Source organism: Stigmatopora argus, chromosome 21, assembly GCF_051989625.1.
Source record: "Stigmatopora argus isolate UIUO_Sarg chromosome 21, RoL_Sarg_1.0, whole genome shotgun sequence".
In the NCBI taxonomy this organism is placed as follows: domain Eukaryota; kingdom Metazoa; phylum Chordata; class Actinopteri; order Syngnathiformes; family Syngnathidae; genus Stigmatopora; species Stigmatopora argus.
In genome coordinates, this window is record NC_135407.1 from 7,653,090 (window position 1) to 7,669,952 (window position 16,863).

At 47.1% G+C, this 16,863-nt stretch overlaps 4 protein-coding genes and 1 long non-coding RNA gene across 7 annotated transcripts; 2 read left to right on the forward strand and 3 right to left on the reverse strand.

Moving 5' to 3' along the window:
- Positions 1-233: 233 nt before the first annotated feature.
- Positions 234-5,196, reverse strand: s100u (S100 calcium binding protein U). Of its 2 annotated transcripts, XM_077590138.1 has the most exons (4): positions 4,977-5,196; positions 2,312-2,442; positions 1,872-2,201; positions 234-1,829 (listed from the first exon to the last, which is right to left on the reverse strand). In XM_077590138.1, the coding sequence occupies exons 2-4, from the start codon at positions 2,429-2,431 to the stop codon at positions 1,563-1,565; spliced, it is 717 nt and encodes a 238-aa protein (XP_077446264.1). In that variant the 5' UTR covers positions 2,432-2,442; positions 4,977-5,196; the 3' UTR covers positions 234-1,562. The 2 variants fall into 2 exon arrangements, with proteins under 2 accessions (XP_077446264.1, XP_077446263.1); XM_077590137.1 differs by having other exon boundaries at positions 234-2,201; positions 4,977-5,194.
- LOC144066803 (uncharacterized) lies at positions 2,320-6,931 on the forward strand. The gene is made up of 2 exons (XR_013297726.1): positions 2,320-2,472; positions 5,604-6,931. It is a non-coding gene; the product is annotated as an uncharacterized LOC144066803 (long non-coding RNA).
- Positions 5,562-6,202, reverse strand: s100a11 (S100 calcium binding protein A11). Its single transcript, XM_077590139.1, has 3 exons — positions 6,125-6,202; positions 5,914-6,054; positions 5,562-5,823 (listed from the first exon to the last, which is right to left on the reverse strand). The coding sequence occupies exons 2-3, from the start codon at positions 6,040-6,042 to the stop codon at positions 5,701-5,703; spliced, it is 252 nt and encodes an 83-aa protein (XP_077446265.1). The 5' UTR covers positions 6,043-6,054; positions 6,125-6,202; the 3' UTR covers positions 5,562-5,700.
- On the reverse strand, positions 6,458-11,138 carry pbxip1a (pre-B-cell leukemia homeobox interacting protein 1a). Of its 2 annotated transcripts, XM_077590135.1 has the most exons (10): positions 10,983-11,138; positions 10,377-10,512; positions 9,725-9,812; positions 9,586-9,653; positions 8,982-9,426; positions 8,689-8,916; positions 8,498-8,547; positions 8,133-8,190; positions 7,912-8,055; positions 6,458-7,846 (listed from the first exon to the last, which is right to left on the reverse strand). In XM_077590135.1, exons 2-10 carry the CDS (start codon positions 10,446-10,448, stop codon positions 7,206-7,208), a joined length of 1,794 nt encoding a protein of 597 aa, XP_077446261.1. In that variant the 5' UTR covers positions 10,449-10,512; positions 10,983-11,138; the 3' UTR covers positions 6,458-7,205. The 2 variants fall into 2 exon arrangements, with proteins under 2 accessions (XP_077446261.1, XP_077446262.1); XM_077590136.1 differs by lacking the exon at positions 10,983-11,138 and having other exon boundaries at positions 10,377-10,965.
- Positions 11,139-11,831: 693 nt separating this feature from the next.
- On the forward strand, positions 11,832-13,537 carry cks1b (CDC28 protein kinase regulatory subunit 1B). The gene is made up of 4 exons (XM_077590140.1): positions 11,832-11,989; positions 12,209-12,276; positions 12,431-12,558; positions 12,975-13,537. Exons 2-4 carry the CDS (start codon positions 12,218-12,220, stop codon positions 13,019-13,021), a joined length of 234 nt encoding a protein of 77 aa, XP_077446266.1. The 5' UTR covers positions 11,832-11,989; positions 12,209-12,217; the 3' UTR covers positions 13,022-13,537.
- Positions 13,538-16,863: the final 3,326 nt, after the last annotated feature.

The following is a 16,863-nucleotide window of genomic DNA, read 5'->3' on the forward strand; positions in this document are numbered from 1 at the left end:
AAATTACAATTATGGAGAGCAACTCAAACTCACTCTATTTCCATCCTCTCCCATCTCGCACCTGCTGAGGATGGGTTTGGATTCCTCCTTGATTGTTAATTATTTATCAGTGCACCTGATCTCTGTCTAATTGTGGCCGTGGGGGGGTTTGATGTCGTTTTCAGGTGAAGTGTGGATATAAAAAGATGGAGGAGAAAGAAGAGGAGGAGGAGGAGCAAATAAGCAGAGTTGGATTAGTGCTAACACACTGTTTATTTTAAGCACATAACAAGCCATTTGTGAGTAACAAAAGTAAGAAGATTAATCCAACAAATGAAAAGGGAAATAAACCCAATTTGTCAGTTTGCCTGAATGAGTCACATTGGTTAAAAAAAAAGGATAATGAAGGAACTTTGAGATTGCAATTGAAAAGATGTAAAACAATTGCTTGTATTAGAAGAATAAATACTTGGATGACGCTCGGGACATTTCAATGACAACAAACTTTGGACAAAATGGGTTTAGTTCCCCCGTGCAGTCAACTCTGACGTCGATGCCATGATGTATGATGAGAAAAGGATTGTAAATGCAGCCATTTTTTCACATGACACTAAGTAAATGATGTGCTCTGTTAGTGGCATGCACACGCTCGCAGTGGTATGTCGTTAAGCTAGCTTGCTTAACTGTCGTAGGAGCGCGACACGGTGTCTTTCTAGTGCCTTTGACACCACAAAGGTTCATATTTCATAGTTTCATTGCGCTCATATTTTGCGGAATCATAAACTCGGGACTTTGTACTCGCTAGCCAGTTTGCTATTGAGCCTGCTCGCTAGCCAGTTTGTTAGCCTACTCGGGATTTGGATAAAAATGTCATATTAGCTTCCTAAAATTCACATGATAGGCTAGCCAATTCAAATGTACAATTTGGAGAAGCTAGTGGTCTGGCAGTTGGAGCTAGCTAAAGCGAAAAGGTATTTTATTGAGTCGTATTTAGTGATAATTTAGTTCAAGCTAATCGAATAAGATGGAGTGTAATTTTTCTGTATCTGCTTTATCACTGGTTTAGTGGTAGTTAGTTAGTTAGTTAACTAGCAAACACATTTTCTAGCACAGGGGTGTCAAAGTCATGTTTGTGGGGCAGACCAGTTCATTTTTGACCAAATATATGAAGTCACTGTCTGCCATTGACGGCACTAGGCGTCCAATCCATTTTGAGTAGGAATGAACGTTCCAATCAAAATAGATTGGATGTCCAGTGCTGTCAATGGCCCTGACCCTAAACCTAACCCGGGCCGCAGTTTTGACACCCCTGATCTAGCATTCCAGCTTCACGAGCAGAAATTCGGAGATAGAAAGACATTTAAATCAATTTGGTGGGTCAATGCTTGCTGTTGTTAGCTAAACCCACAGATAGCACGTGCTAAATTAGCTAGTTAGCTCGGTAGCTTCAAACTACCTGGAGATGATCAATAGTAAGATAGCTAGTGGTCTTCAAGCATAGTGGTTCTTAGTGTCGATGTAGGGTAATTCTTATTATTTGTATCATCACTGTTGGCGTGAGCGACGGATGAGCGTATTGTCCCCTACGAGGCGGCCGATTCTTCGGGCTTCTTCTCGACGTCTTCCTCGACCGCGTCGGCCGTCTTCTCCGCCGCCGCGCTCTCCTCCTTGGCCACTTCCACGCCGGAGGTGGTCACCTTTACAGCGGGCGGGGTCACGTCGACGCTGGGCGGGGTCACGTCCACGCTGAGCGGGGTCACGTCCACGCTGGGCGAGGTCACGTCGAGGCTCGGCGCCGTCACGTCGAGGCTCGGCGCCGTCACGTCGAGGCTCGGCGCCGTCACGTCGAGGCTCGGCGCCGTCACGTCGAGGCTCGGCGCCTTCACGTCGAGGCTCGGCGCCGTCACCCCCACGCCCGACGAGGTCACCTTCATACCCCCTACGGTCACCCCGGCGGGCTTCTTCTCCTCTTCCACTTTGGCCTCCTTTTCAGCGGCCTCGGCCTGCGGCTTGACTTCCTGGTTTTCCTCGTTTTTGGGCGGGGCGTTGTCCGCGCCGGCGTTCTGGGCGGGTTGGCCGTCGTTGGAGCGGCAGCGTTGCTCGCTGACGGAGTTAGCCAGGTAGCCCACTAGCTTCATGTACTCCTCGAAGCCCACCTTGCCGTCCTTGTCCGAGTCCAAGCCTTTGCCCATGTTCTGGACGGCCTCCTTGCTGTCCGTGTCCTACGGAAACAAAGCGCCGCGTGTCCATCATAACGTATAACGCAGATATGTAAACGTGGTTGAAGATGGGATAAGGAGATGATTATTAAGTTTGCTTTTGCTTTCCTGACCGATAGGATGTTGCTGAGTTGGCTCTTGACCAGGTTCTGGAAGTCTTTGGGTCCCAAAGTGTCCTTCCCTTTGCCGGACTTCAGGAAGACCTTGACCACTGTCTGAATGGCGTCCTCCATGACTCCCCTCTCTGAAAACACGGGCAACGGAAAGATCAGAGGTGAGACAAAATTCGATTCAAAGTGCTTCACATTGAACATTTAAAAAAAAATGATATCTCATACTGTCACAATGGGACATCAAGTCAATTAAAAATAACAAAACGTGGAAACGGGAAATAGGAACGAAAGCAAAAATCATTACAATTCCGATCACGTGATCGCCATTCCGCTCGTCCAATCTACGTGGACAAAAGAGCCCTAGAATAGATGAAATTGTCTGATAATAAAGCGACGGATGAAACGGAACGGGCCGAGATGTCATTTTGAGTGACGCGGTAGGGAAGCGGCGGCCGGCGCCTTTTGACGTGGAGACACAATGCTCGCCGCGATCTTTGATAGGTCACCCGATAGGACGAGGCTTCCTCCGCCACGCTCGGCTTCCGATTACTCGTCACGCTCATCTCGCGTCTCCCGTCCACTCTCCCTTACTCGGACACGTTCGGCTGACCTTTTTCCGAGCAAAACAGGTCACCCGATGGTTGAAAGGATTTTTTTAAAAATTAGCCCTATTTTTCCAAACTATAAGTGTATTCTTATCTGCCTAGTTTTTGTTTCCCATTGGGCCCCAAGACGTGAAGCACACGTGCTTGCGGGTGACCTCTCTTCCCAGGAATTTCATTCACGGCAGGAATTTACAGGCCGACCTGCCCGTTCCTTCTTGCTTTTGCCCCAAAGCCACCATAGCAGAGCTTCACACTTCAAATGCCGTGACAGCTACGCCTACTTAATTAACCCTTAAACTTTGAGTGAAGCACAACTCAAAGCTATGATGATGCCTTTAATGGTCCCCCCAAAAAATTCGAATTCGGAAAAAGCAAAACAACTTTTAAGAATTGGTCAAAGACGCAATAGAAAGAGATTTTTGTGAGTTTTTGGAGCTTGTGTCCTCGTACTTGAGCGCAAGCGTTCTCGTTTCCATCCTCGAGCGGAGCCAGCGTGGCGCCAAACGAGCGGCCCGTCAAGCTGCAAACAATTAGCGAGCTGTCAATTGGCGTTGCTCTTTTTTGTGCCAAAATGCGCTTTGTCATGAGGTACTAAAAGTTTTCACACGCTGGCTTTAAAACAACAAAGACGCTTGCAAAAGTCATAAGCTAAAATAGCCACTAATAACAGAGAGAAAAAAAGAAAAAAAATATTTTTTAATGCAACATTAACCTCCTGAAACCCAAATTCTTGCAAGGCATGCATTTTTATTTTCTTATTTTCTTATTTTTTTACATGTAGTTTCTGAGAAAAATGTGATGTCCACACGTGGACAGCAGGTCAAAGGTTAAACGTCTGGCATTCACCTTGTCATTGTGTGACCCCGCCCCTTCTAATCATCAATGGCCATACTTAAATCTCAAAATAATCTACAAAAACTTTAATCTGGGGATGTTACATGACTTTTTTTCCCTGCCAACAGAAATAGTCTTTTTTTATTCTCATCACTTCCATCTCTCTTGGTTGTAACATTTGAAAAATGATGCGTCACAAAGAGTCCTCAGTTCCTTCTCCTGGCTCTAGTGGGCGCCAAGACGAGCCCAAAGTGCATCCTCCTAATAAATGATTCAGCCTCGCGAGACTTGCGTCAGCCGTTAATCCGCTTTATTTGTCCTCAAGGCCCTCAAAGACAACTCCCTGGCCAGCTCATGTAATTGGACGCCTTAAAACGGGAGGTTTCCCCTTTCCCTGCTCCCGAAGGCAACGCCAGTGTTGCCTTTCAAAAGCGGGTCAACGTGATCCGAAAAAACAACAACCCGCGCATGACGTCAAACATTGACCGTCAACGTCTCATCAATTGAAACGGGCTGGAAAGAATACATACGGGCGTATATTCTTCATCCTCTGTAAAGAGCAACTAATATTACAACGACAACCCCAAAAAAATCTCTTTAATTTCTTAAGATTAAGGCCCTTGCTACTTATTAAAGCATATTTTCTGGTGAAAAACATCAACCCGTTTGTATGGTATGTATTTTTTTATTTTATCAAGTGAACTTATTTCTTCCAAGTACAATTTTACTGCTTTACTCCATCATATTTTTTAAAATCAGAATTACTCGGTATTATGACAATTATAGTTTTGCTAGCATATTCTCAGCAGCGTCTTTCCAGTTTTCCCAGTTGCATCAGATAACGTGGAATGACCCACGGGCCTCATGTTCCACACCCTTCCATTTTGGGTGGGTGTACACAGCTCGGAAAAATGCCAAACGATCGCTCTAGGCGCGGTAGACACTTGCTTTTGGCGCACTTTTGATGCTTGTTATGTGCAATTCTAAGCAAATAAATAAAAAAGGGAGCTAAAATGAAAGAGAAAGTACAGGGGGAAAAGTTGAAATAAATACGTTAGCGGTTGAAAATGGAAAGTTCCCCCTTTTAGATAGTCAGTGAATGCATCAAAAAACAGTGGAAAAGGCGGCCGATAACTTTTTTTTCCATCGTTGGACGGACTTCGAAACGTGGCACAAAAAAACGACGAGGCAAACTTTAACGAAGACAAATCCGCCCACTCACTCACCGTAAAACGTCGGTCCGAGCGTGAAAATAGGCGCAAAAAAGTGTTGTTGTGGATCTTTTTTTGGGTTCGTTTTCCCCAAGTTGCTGCAAACGACGCCCGCTTCGAGTCCACGCAACTTGCCAAACTCGTACAACTGCTAAAGTCTCTTCCGTGATTTTCTTTTTTTCTTTTTGCTTCCCTTCCAACCTTTCCCCCCACTGACAAGTGAAAAGGGCGTGTACCTGGCATAGGACACGAACGGAGAGGGAGGGCTGGGGGGGGGGATAGGAAGGATTCGGGAACAGCTGGGCAACTTCCATAGAACAACTGCCTTTCTATGTAATATCACAACCATTTAAAAACAAAAACAAAAACGCACGCACTCAGAGATGGGATGATATGTTAAATACACTGGGTTGGGTTGCAGCTCTTGGTCAAATTGATAAATGTGGGATTAGCCCACTGTTAGCTCAGTTGCATTTTTAATGTTCTCACTATTTGGGTCCTGCAATTGAAAAAATGTTTATACATTGCTAATGCAGAATAAAAATGTGTGAATTAAATTTTTTATGTCAAGCGCTAGGTGTAGAATTAAACAAAACTACATGTCAACATTCAGATTTATTGATTTGCTTGATTTTGTTACAGCGGGCCATTCATGGAGGCGGGGCTAAGGGCAGCGAATGAATGAATGAACTCAGCTCGGCTTTTTATCTGGTCAACAAAAAAGCAGGAAGTTTTCACGCTAAGCGGCCCGCTGGCTGGCCAGTTTGCCCAAGAGCTGCCAGAACTCGTCAAAGGTCAGCTCGCCGTCCGAGTTCTGGTCCAGGGACGACATGAGGCGGTCCACGGCGCCCGAATCGCCGCCCTGCGGAAAAGAAAGCCACGCTAAGAGGCCGCATCCTTTCCGTTTTGACAGAGTCGGACGTCCATTGGAGTCAACGGCGGCTATTGTTACCTTGACGAAGTTGGGCAGCTGCTCGGCGACCAATCGGTGGAACTCGTCCCGACTCAGCGTGCCGGCGCAGTCGTCGTTGCCGGCGTACGCCTTGAACTGGTTGACCAAAGTCATGATGGCGGCCTCCATGTTGGTTTGAAACTGCCGAAAGAAAAGATGAGCTGAGTTTTTTTAGAAGTCGCGGATCCCGGCCATCAAACGTACGACTCACCAGACGGCGTGATGCGCTCAGGCAGGAACGTCGGTCTCCGCCTCCGCCAGTCTATATAAACGCGGCGAGGGTCTGCAGGGGTCAGCGGAAAAGGCGGCGGCCCGCATTTAAAAGTGCTGATGGCGTAAGGTGAAGACGGACAGATAACGGCCGGATGGAGCCGATCTAAGCAGTATGAAGTTTACGTCAAAACATCACGTGGCGGTCAGCGTTCCCATTTCAAAATGGCTCCCAGGCAAACGAGGCGGCTGCAGAATTTCAAGCGCTTTCGTGACTCCAAAACTCTGGGATTTAACGTTCTTTGGTCAAAATGAAAACACATGACGCCATTCCTCAGTCTTTATGATTTATTGGACTTCACATTGGACAAAATAGGGCGCGAGGCCAATCTGGCAACCCAGCCGCCAACCTTCCCCAACAAATACTGTCCAAAACATCCTTCTTGAAAAGAGTTTCAAGCACAACATTCTTACTGGCTTTTTCGTCTTTTTACAATGTAAAGGCACGTCAGCAGATGCATCTTTCAAACGCAAAAAAATAAATAAATAGGACAGGTAAACATTCTTGCACGGGACACGAAGAAGTTTCAAGCCAAACGCGACAAAGACTCAGTCTCCAACGACTCCAATTACGAGACTTGGTGGCAATTTGGCCAGCGGTGCTTTGGCAGGTGCTGCCATTTTGTTAGCAACGCAAATAATGTGTCAGGCCTGCTGGGAACACTTAATATCTGGTGAGGAACAACTCCCCGGGTGCTACCTAACATTTGCTCATGAGCCAATGGCACGTTAGAACTTGAAAAGATGGGGGGGAAAGACGAGATGAAAGTAACCCCCAGGGTTTGCCATATTAAAATTGAGCAATTTAGCAATTTTAGCCTCTTAGAGGCGAGCTTCTTGACTGTAAAGCAGCTATTTAATGACATACTGGCTCAAATGATGAACCACTATGGAAAAGATGCCAGGTTAAAATTAAAAGTGCCTTCAAAAATGCAAGGCCCGACCAAATTCTGATTTTACGTGCCATTGTCCAAATCAATTTGCATTTCTCTGGGGGGGTTACCATCTCAGGGGGGCGGGGCTCAGTGTTCTTCCGTGGCGGCAAACTTCCAGAGGGCTTCCCTCTCAAACTCCTCCATGGCGTCCTCCAGGCCACGGTCGGCGCCCTCGGCCGCGTCCGCCATGTCCTCCAGGACGTCGGCCACGTCTCGGGCGAAGTCGACGAAGGCCCGGCGCTCGTGCGGGAAGACTTTCCCGCCGAAGGAGTCGGCCACCAGCCAGCGCAGGAAGTCCTTGCTCTCCCCGGGCGAGGCCTCCAGCTTGCCCAGGTAGCCCTCCAGGAGCTCCTGGAACTCGGACAGCTCCACGGGGAAGAGGCCCTCTCGAGCGGCGCACTCTTCCACCGTGGAGCAGTGGCGGCGGGGGCGCGCCGGGCGCCGCAGCTTCTGCTCCTGCGCCCGCCAAAAGTCGGTCATGTCCTTGGCGCGCTGCTTCTGGTGGCTCTTCCAGGGTTCGGACCTTCTCCTCTCCTGCCGGTCGCGCAGACGCTCCGGCTTGCGGCTCTCCCACTCGGCCCGCCGCTTCCGGTCCTCCTTTCCCTGGTCGCCTCGGCCCCGCCGGCTTTTGGGGCCGTCCGCCCCCGCCGTGGTCTCCCGCCGGATCTTCTCCAGGTGCTCCCAGAATCGCCTTTGGTGGGCCTCTTTGAGGGGAAGGTTCCTACCGTCTGTAAAGGAAAGCACGCTTCATTTTGGTCCCGCCGTTCGCAGGGGTGGGGGCGGGTTTCCTCACCATCCGCCTTCATTTCCTTGACGATGGACTCCAGGACGTCCCCCAAAGGGTTTTTTCCCAGCATCCTCACGACGGCGTCGAGCTCTCGCTGACTGAGGTCGCCGCTGCCGTTGCTGTCAAAGAGATCCAAGACGGCCTGGAACTCTGGACCAAGGCAAAAGGTGCTCAAAACCGAGACACACTCAAAAAGTCAAATCAGCGGGGTGCCCGGGGAGACCCACCTGACGACATTCTTCCTCCGAGCGAGGGCTCGCTATTTTCTGCCGTGTCGTCGGTGAGCTTTTAACCAAGAGGCACAGAGAACAAGTCAAATGACTCGCTTTGATAGGTGTCTTCGATGATGGACTGGATTTAGATGCGCAAGCTATACTGGTGTGAACATTTGATGTGTGGGGGGGATTCTCGTCCGCCATTTGAAACTAGGGATGACTACATAGTTGAGTTTCAGTGTTGTTGTCAACTACCAATCAAACTGTCAATCCAAGGAGTTCTTGAAATGTCAGGAACAAAACACTTGTTTTTTTCCATGATGTCACTGCAAAGATAGCTTTTACTTAATAGACATGACAAGAGACTAGCAGACTACCTGGCTTTCTTCAACGGCAACCTCCACGGGATCGACGGGGTCCAAGTCACCTGTCAACAGGCACAACGACAAGCCGTCAATCTCGGCTGATGCGCCAGTTTCTCTTTTTTTCTTTCTACATGGCACATCAAGCGAAAAAGCCCTGGCCATGGCCAGTCTTTTGCGCTTGAAATGTGGGTGAGGACACCCACCGGATAGGAAGAGGGCGCCCAGGAAGAGCAGCACGGCCACGCCCACCATGCACTTCTTGGCCGACCACGCCATTTTGCCCTGCTTTTTTTCCGGCAGTTTGAACTCCATCTCCAGCTCCTCTTCCTCCTCCTCGTCTTCTTCCTCGTCCTCCTTGTCCGATGTTTTGGAGCCGGGCGGGGTGCTTCTCCTGTGGCGAAGTCCGTCGTCATGGCAACTAGCGGGACTTTCTGTGGGGCAAAGAAAATACCTTATTACAATAGGCGATTCCTAAAAATCTTTTGACTTCAAGTACCTTCTCCCTGCTCATCTTGCGTCTCTAACACAGATGGCTCCTCCTCTTTCTCTTCCTCCTCTTCCTCTTGCTCCTCCCCCACAGTGGACATCTCTTTCTCTACCGGCCCAATGACCTCCGGCACTCCAAGATCGACCAGAATCGGGTCCCTCGGCTTTTCTGCCGCGTCTTCGGGTTCATCGGCGGCGGCGACGGCCGGCTCCGGTTCGTCCACCGCGGCTTCCCGGCCCACCTCGTCGCCCTCCGCGACCTCGCCCGGCCCCGCGAAAAGGGCGCTAGAGACGAAGGCCGCGTCCGGGGGCTCGTCGTCGCCGGGCGAGCTGGTCACGATATCGACGATGACCGGAGCCCGACTCTCCGAGTCGGCGGTTTCGGGCTCGTCGGGTTGGAGGGGGCAGCAGAGGGCGGGGCCGTCGCCGGATTCGGGGGCCGTCTCTTGGCATACCTGAAATTGCACCCTCGTATTTTTACAATGAAAATCGCATTCAGGTTTAATTTGATTTCAAAAACGATTTTCTAGCAGATCACATGTCGTCTTATTGGATTGGATAACTTTATTCATCCCGTATTCGGGAAATTTCTTGCTCATGACTAAGTAACTAACCTGGTGGCCTTCCTCTGATAAGATACACTGCGCAGGAACGTCACTGGGCTTGATCTCCGCGACGGCAGCTGCAATAACACACCAGGTCACTTTGAAACATCAACTCCCACGTCCACTGTCGTCTTCGTTCTTTTGGTACCTGTCACCAGTTCGTCCGACAGGCTGGGGGCGTCGCCCAAGCTCTCCGTGCCGTCGTCCAGCTGCCCCGCGTTTTCCGCCGCTGCTTCCTGTGCCATTGGAGACAAAAGCGAAGGTCGTCAATTCTCAAGTTGGCTCACAAAAATCCAGTTCAAGACTCCCTCTATGCTAATGTTAACTTTCATGTTTTGGGGAGTTGTTCAGCTCAAAATCATTTCAGTACAAGACTTCTTCAATATTTCAAGGGCAATACAGGACAACCGAAGTTGCCGTATGGGGTAAAACTTCAACAGTATTTACTCGACTTTGATAAAATTTGTCACCCCACCTCCATTTAGTCCAACTTAAAAAGGCTTGTACCGCTTTCAAGATGTTAAAAGCAAATGCTGATCTATAATGTTTACCTTTCAAAGCCAAAGACACCACTGATGTCATCAGCACCGTTTTTTTTTTAATCTCAAAAGTTGTTCCAAAATCCTCTAATAAGCACCACAAAAAGAGTCAACAATGCCTCTGTTGTTTTCCTAGAATAACTCCTTCTACAGAACTTGATCTGTTGCTGCACCCACACCTTAATTCTATTTCCCTTGACACAACGGATTGTGTTCTTTTATGAGACAAAGAGTGTGTGTTGTGGAATCTCCGGGCCTGACCTCAGGGGTGAGAAGCGTCCAGCTGTTGGTCGACGAGCCGCTGCTTCCAGTGCTGCTGCTGTGGTCCGACATTGCCACCTATAGGCGCCTCTTGCACAGCGCAGACGACACTTGTCTCACCTTTTCGGGGGGATTTCTGCAGAAAACAGTCCAAGTTCAACACAACAAGAGGTGTCCCTTGTGCTTCGACTAACATTGACTGCGCGGACGAGAGCAGCCGTGACTCGCATACGCACGGGATAAGAAAAAAAAGAGAAAAAAACAAAAAACGGATTAAAGCCGCAATAGAGGTTACGTAACGACGCAAGTCCTGCTGCTATAATAACATCCCCATCGTATGAATGACGAATGGCCCAAAAAGGACAATTGCGGCTGTGAGGTCACGCTCTTCGCCACACGTCGGCTCAAATTGCGGATCTCGCGTGTATTATTTTGCATTTTTTTACGCACACAGGGGTGACATGAACGAGTAAAGCAACACGTTCCCCGAGCTTTGTGATGGTAAACAAAGGACGTCCGCTCACTCCCGCGTCCATGCGCTGCAAAACAAGATGCACGACAGGCCCAACGTAACTCCTCCGGACACAAAGGATATAAAATATTCACCTCGAGAAAAAATTCCAACAGAATATCCACTTAGTCCCCTCGAAACGTCCCCCCGAATTTGGGAACTTCGGGAATTCTTTACTGCGTCACGTTAGTTCGCTAGATTTTTGACCAATCACATTTTAGAATGGGCTCCCATGTGTTAGCAGCCTGGCTGACTTTCCACCAATTGGCACGAAGATATCTTTTGACCAATAGGATTTGAGATGACTCGACTCTTCGGCTGTTTTTCGCCAATCATAAAAAAAAGTCTGGCGCAGGCGAAAGTGACCAATAGTTTAGCATTGATTGATGGCTGGCAGGTGATGGTGACCTAAAGACGCGTACAATGCAAGTTTTTTAGCACACATGCGGCTGAGCGCATGTATTTATATACGAGAAGGAGGTAGACGTGGACCAGCCACTCTATGACACGTCTGCACGGCTATATTTGACCGAAGGGGGGATTTACAGTGTCCAGTTGCTCGGTCTGCTCATTTATTTCATCATGTCAAAGTATACACCGACGTCATATAGAACAACATTTTTGGATAGTAACTTTCTGGTACATAATCTTCCTGTACATATAAAAATGCTGTAAAAACACAATATGACAGCATAAAAAATAGGCAAATGGCGCAGGGACACTTTTGAGACAGGAAAATGCGTATAAAACCACGAATTAATAAAATACGTACTAACGATAAATTTTGCACAACAACAAAGTGCGAAGAATATTATTGTTACATAACAAAACCAAAATATAAAATTTCGGGAACGACCGGGTCCAATTGGAAGTCGTGGTTTTTACACGTCATTCGAAAGCGACGGACTAGCTGGACCAATTGGAGCCGGACATGCTATAGCCATGTCAACCAATGAGAGGAGGCGAGATACATTTGAATGGTGAAAAGCGGGCTCTTGGTCGCATTTCACTAGTGGACTGAGAGTATTATCGTCACTGAAGTGGGCCACGCCGAAAAAAACAACAACTAAATTCCACCTACATTGTCAAGGAACCATTCAAGGTAACTTTAGTATTTCGTGTGTGGTTTTGTGAACTATTACTACCTCTTTTAGTCTGTAACTCAAGCTATTCATTCGAGTTTGCAGCGGTTAGCCTAGCTGACCTACCCAAATGCTAAAAATGCACATTTCATGTTGACATGTCCATTAACTGTATATGTATACAGAAAAACAATGTTTGTTGTCCTTGAGTTCGTCTGAAACTTTTATTTCTCCACCAGGTTGTTACCATGTCGCAAAAACAGATATACTACTCTGATAAATATGACGATGAAAAATATGAATACAGGTGTGTATAGCTGATTAATTTATATTTTGTTAGATAATAAGGGTGTGTTTGTACGTTTTTGTATAATTATCAAGTTTGCCAAAGTTCATTTGAAAAAAAGCAGGTTTTGGTGAACTAATTTTGGTTTTTTGGTCTCCTTTCCTGGCATATATAGGCATGTCATGTTGCCCAAGGATATTGCCAAGCGTGTGCCAAAGACACATTTAATGTCAGAGTCCGAATGGAGGAACCTTGGCGTTCAACAGAGTCAAGGATGGGTGCATTATATGATCCACCAGCCAGGTAACACACACATACACACATCTTTTGGAATGACAATGCTTTGACTACAAATATTGATCAAAATGGCCCTCCTTAGCACACTTGAACGTCCTAAAAGCCTCCCCTTTCCATTTTGACGTTCAACCATAACATCACTGTTTGTGTTCTTGTGGGTAGATCCAGATATTTTGATATAGCCTAATTTATGTAAATGTAGTGGTCTTCCTTGTATGATCACTACAATGTTTGTAAGTGCTCATAACATATAACCAGGATAGGAACGACCATTGTTTATTTAGCTCAGCTAATAGTAAGCCAAAGTGTGAAGGGTCGACGCCCAAAGCTACTGTGGACGACCCACTTGAGTCCCTCTTAAAAATATTTTTTGTAAATGATGTCCCCCCCCCCCCCCCCCCCCCCCCCTTGTCATTTGACAGAGCCGCACATTTTGCTCTTCAGAAGGCCTCTAGCCAATCAAAAATGAAGATGGCGGTGAGAGGGGAAAAAAGAAGAGGAGCCCACCTGGGATCCTACTCAAGTGACTCCTTGCTCTTAAATGTACGTACAGTCGTTGTCATGCTTTTGGATTACAAACCTCTTGCATTGTGTGGGATATCGTGGACTCAAAAGGATGGAAGAGAAGAGTTACCTCACTTTTGACGGGAAAAAGACTTCTGCACGTTTACTTGTATAATCTTTTTTCTTTTTTAAAAACTTGTCAATACTCGGTTAAGCTCAGAAGAAAAAAAGCCACAAATGTTTGGCTCATGTCCCCCCCCCCCAAAAAAAAACATTGATGTGCGGCTTTAAGTGACATGTTGCTGCTGGATGGAAATTAACATCACTTATTTTTGTCATGTGCACGTAAAGCTACTTTTCTGAAATGAATTGCCTAAAAAAATCTTGTGAGAGAACAAGACCATGAAACCTCGGCTTATTGAGCGTATGAGCCTGTAGGTATTTATGATTTGATTGCCATATCTGAAATAAATGTCAAATATATTGAAAAGCGCTGTCCTTTTTTAAGTTGCAATTAAAGGTGAAATTTGTATAAAAAATGGTCATGAAAATATCAAATATAGCAGCTACCCAACAAACAAATCAATTATCAAAAATAATTATTAGCCCTCGAAAACATTTCCCTACATAAACGAAAAAAATCACTGTAAACTGACTAGTTCACCGCAAGAGGGCGGTAAAATACAACCACCGCTTCTAGCGATCTGATTTTCCTTCACTTTTAGGCCCATTATTTGTCCTCTAAGCCGCCTCCAATTTTCTGTGTGCATTCAATTTGCAAGGGAAAAAAACATCCGCCCTTTTAATGCTGCGCGCAAACAAAAGCCCAGCCGACTTTGACTTTGCTTCAGTCGGCGGGGTCAAATCTAATGGAGCAAAGAAGGAGCCCAGGCCCGTTTGACAATCCCCGCAAAATGTTGCTGAGGTAATCGCAGCTGCCGGCTGGCCCCCGCTGAGTTTCACGTGGGCAATCTTTCCATCCTTGAAGGTGTGACGGCGGGGTGGAAAAAGCGTACGCGTGCGTCTACCGTATATCTGCCAATGGTCTGCCAAAATTGCTTCCCGTCGCCGCCGTACGGGCGGACGATAACTCCGGTCTGCGGGTGTGTTTACGGAATCTCAAAGAGTGGCAAAATGGGCCCGTTTACTATGTGGCGGGTGACCTTTAGCGCCGGCTAGTTAGCCACGTCCCAAAGTCTGGCCTCCGGTAAACACGTCGTCGGCTTCACACTTTTGCATCTTGGATTAAGGTAGAAAATGTCAAAGAATGCCAGCCGTGCGCCAGGCTTAAAACCGACTTTGGCGCCCACGTTGACTGTCAAATTACTCGTGGCTTCAACTGAGCCTTTCGTCGGGCTATTTGGGGTAATGCTTTCCGCGTGGTTTTGTTTGTCAAACTATTTCTCGTGAACTTATTCGGGCACACGCCGACACGTCGCTACCGTCGCGCTTTAGAGGGGCTCGTTGTTGATTGTGAAGGGGTTAAAAACAATACGGAGCACAACGTGTTTCTGCGGTTAAAGTGAAATTGTGATGAGGTCACTCCCGGTCAGGCATGTCTTCTCACACAGCATTTTGGATTCCATCCTTGACATGTCTTTGGTGACTTCATCTCTTTAAGTGCCTCACTAAGCATTAGGCAGCCTTGGACAAGCACTTTTCCTGATAAAAAAAACAACACACACACACTCACACACACAACTCCCTAATGGTCCCGTCATCGATCTGCCGTGGTGCGTCCCCAACATGTTTAGCCGTGTCGCCGCTCAGCTGCACTGATCGCTCTGAGGGTGTGGTTAATTAAATGATGAAATACATTTTTGCGATGGTTAGCCTCTGCATAGTGGAAAGCGCTAATGTGATCAGAGGCAAAAACAAATCTGAAAATATACAAACCGAAGCCCTCTTTCGATTTTAATGTCTTATCGATGTTTTTAAATCATTGTTGGTATTCGAAAGATGTGTACGGATTGGTCGTAGACTAACTCCACAAGTGGAATGGAATTGTGCTTTTCCACGGCGGCCCTCCGTCGGAAATCAATTTGGGGATAGACCCGACGCTTCGTCTTCATTTCCAGTCGGGGCGGCATCCTTTCAAAAAGCTCTCCTAAATCGTCGCCGTAAGTGTCTGCTGTTTCAAGCGTCCCACGTCACGCAAGGCCCTCTTAAAGGTGGTCTCGAACCGGAGAGGGGGCCTGCAGACGCCCGCTATCGATCTTCACGTGGCGACGCCTCCTTGAAATTAAGGCGATCAATGGCATGGGCGCTAACGAGCCCAGCGTTATTAATTGGCCGGGCCGTGTAGATTCATCATGGCGGATTACGCCGCCGTCTGACATATTGACCACCGGCGAGGCTACTTAGCCTCCCCCGGGAAGAACCACGTTGCGAACCGGAGCTTACCAACCAAAAGCTCTTCCCTGGTGTTGCTAAAGAGCCTCTTTTGCGTGAGAGATAGGCGCTATAACCACCCCCCGCCCCCTCCACCCACACCCACAGAATTTCCAGCGCTTGTAATCCACAAACACATTTGAGTGTGACGCTTGTCAAATGGTAGAGATGAATAATGCATAGCAACATGTCCGACATTCATTGCGTCCATTGTTGCTAGTAAGACACGTTTGTCACTATGTTGCCAACGCTGAATTTTTCATCTTTTCTACATCTGGATCATTTTATTTTAGTCAGCCAAGAACAAATGTCCTTTTTTTAATTGTATTATAACGTGCCGATACTTGCAATTTGTACTATACTTTCCGAGCGCCCTACGCAAGATGGCCGTCAGCCACTCACAGTGGAGGAAGTGGTCCAATCATTGTGATTTTCAATGAATTATTCATTACTTTAATAGTCAAATCATCTGCAAATCTTTTATTTTTTGGACTTTTTGGGTCATTGATTGTGTTATTATGTCTATTTTTTCGCTTTAAGCAATGATTATAAGGCCTTACTTGCTTTTTTGCTGTTTTTTCCTCTTTTCCCAACCCACAATAAATAGGCATTATTTACCCTATTTGGTCAAAGTGATGCAATTTCTATCATTTAGATTGTCGGATCACTAAATAGGGCGGGCGGAACCTTTCATGCCGAAAACAGATGGCGCCCGTGAGTGCGGGAAACTAATGAGCTAAAACAAAAAGTGTTTGGCCTATTTTAAACAAGGAAAGCAACAGGAGGAGAAAAGTAAAATAAGGCCAAATGTCTCTTCGCTTATGGGAGAAACATCAGCGGCAAGATGGAAGGGATGGGCGTAAAAACTGTAATCTTTTCTGACACGGGTGACACGTCGCCGCCGCTGTTGCCGTGTTCTCCCGAGCGATGACAAGCCGTGGTTATCTGGCCGTTTAATGCTTTTAGCCTCTTCTCTTTTTGAATTAGCTGTCAGAACCGCCGCCGCCGCCGCCGCCGTCGTCTCCTTGACAATGCTCGCACCGCTGGCTCAAGCAGGCTGTCTCGCTTCAAAGATAATTGCTTCATTTGGGCCTTGGCCATTGGTGAACTCACCTTCTCTTTTGCTTTTTGTACACTACAACTTTACAAGTTTTTCAGAACGATATTGGGCGGTAGAAAACATCTTTTTTGGGGGAAAATGCGTTCGGTGTGAGGCTTCCGTGGTGTTCTTCGGTGGATATCGGTAGCGATAGCGCGGGAAAATGATGTCATCGGTGTTGAGGATTATGTTTAATTTTCATTTTTGGAAATCTACTTTACAACTGCTGGTCGGTATACGCAATATCTTGGGTTTACAAGGTGAGATTAGACTGGTAAGAAAAGATCATAAAAACAAGAAGGTAGCGAGCTAGGAGG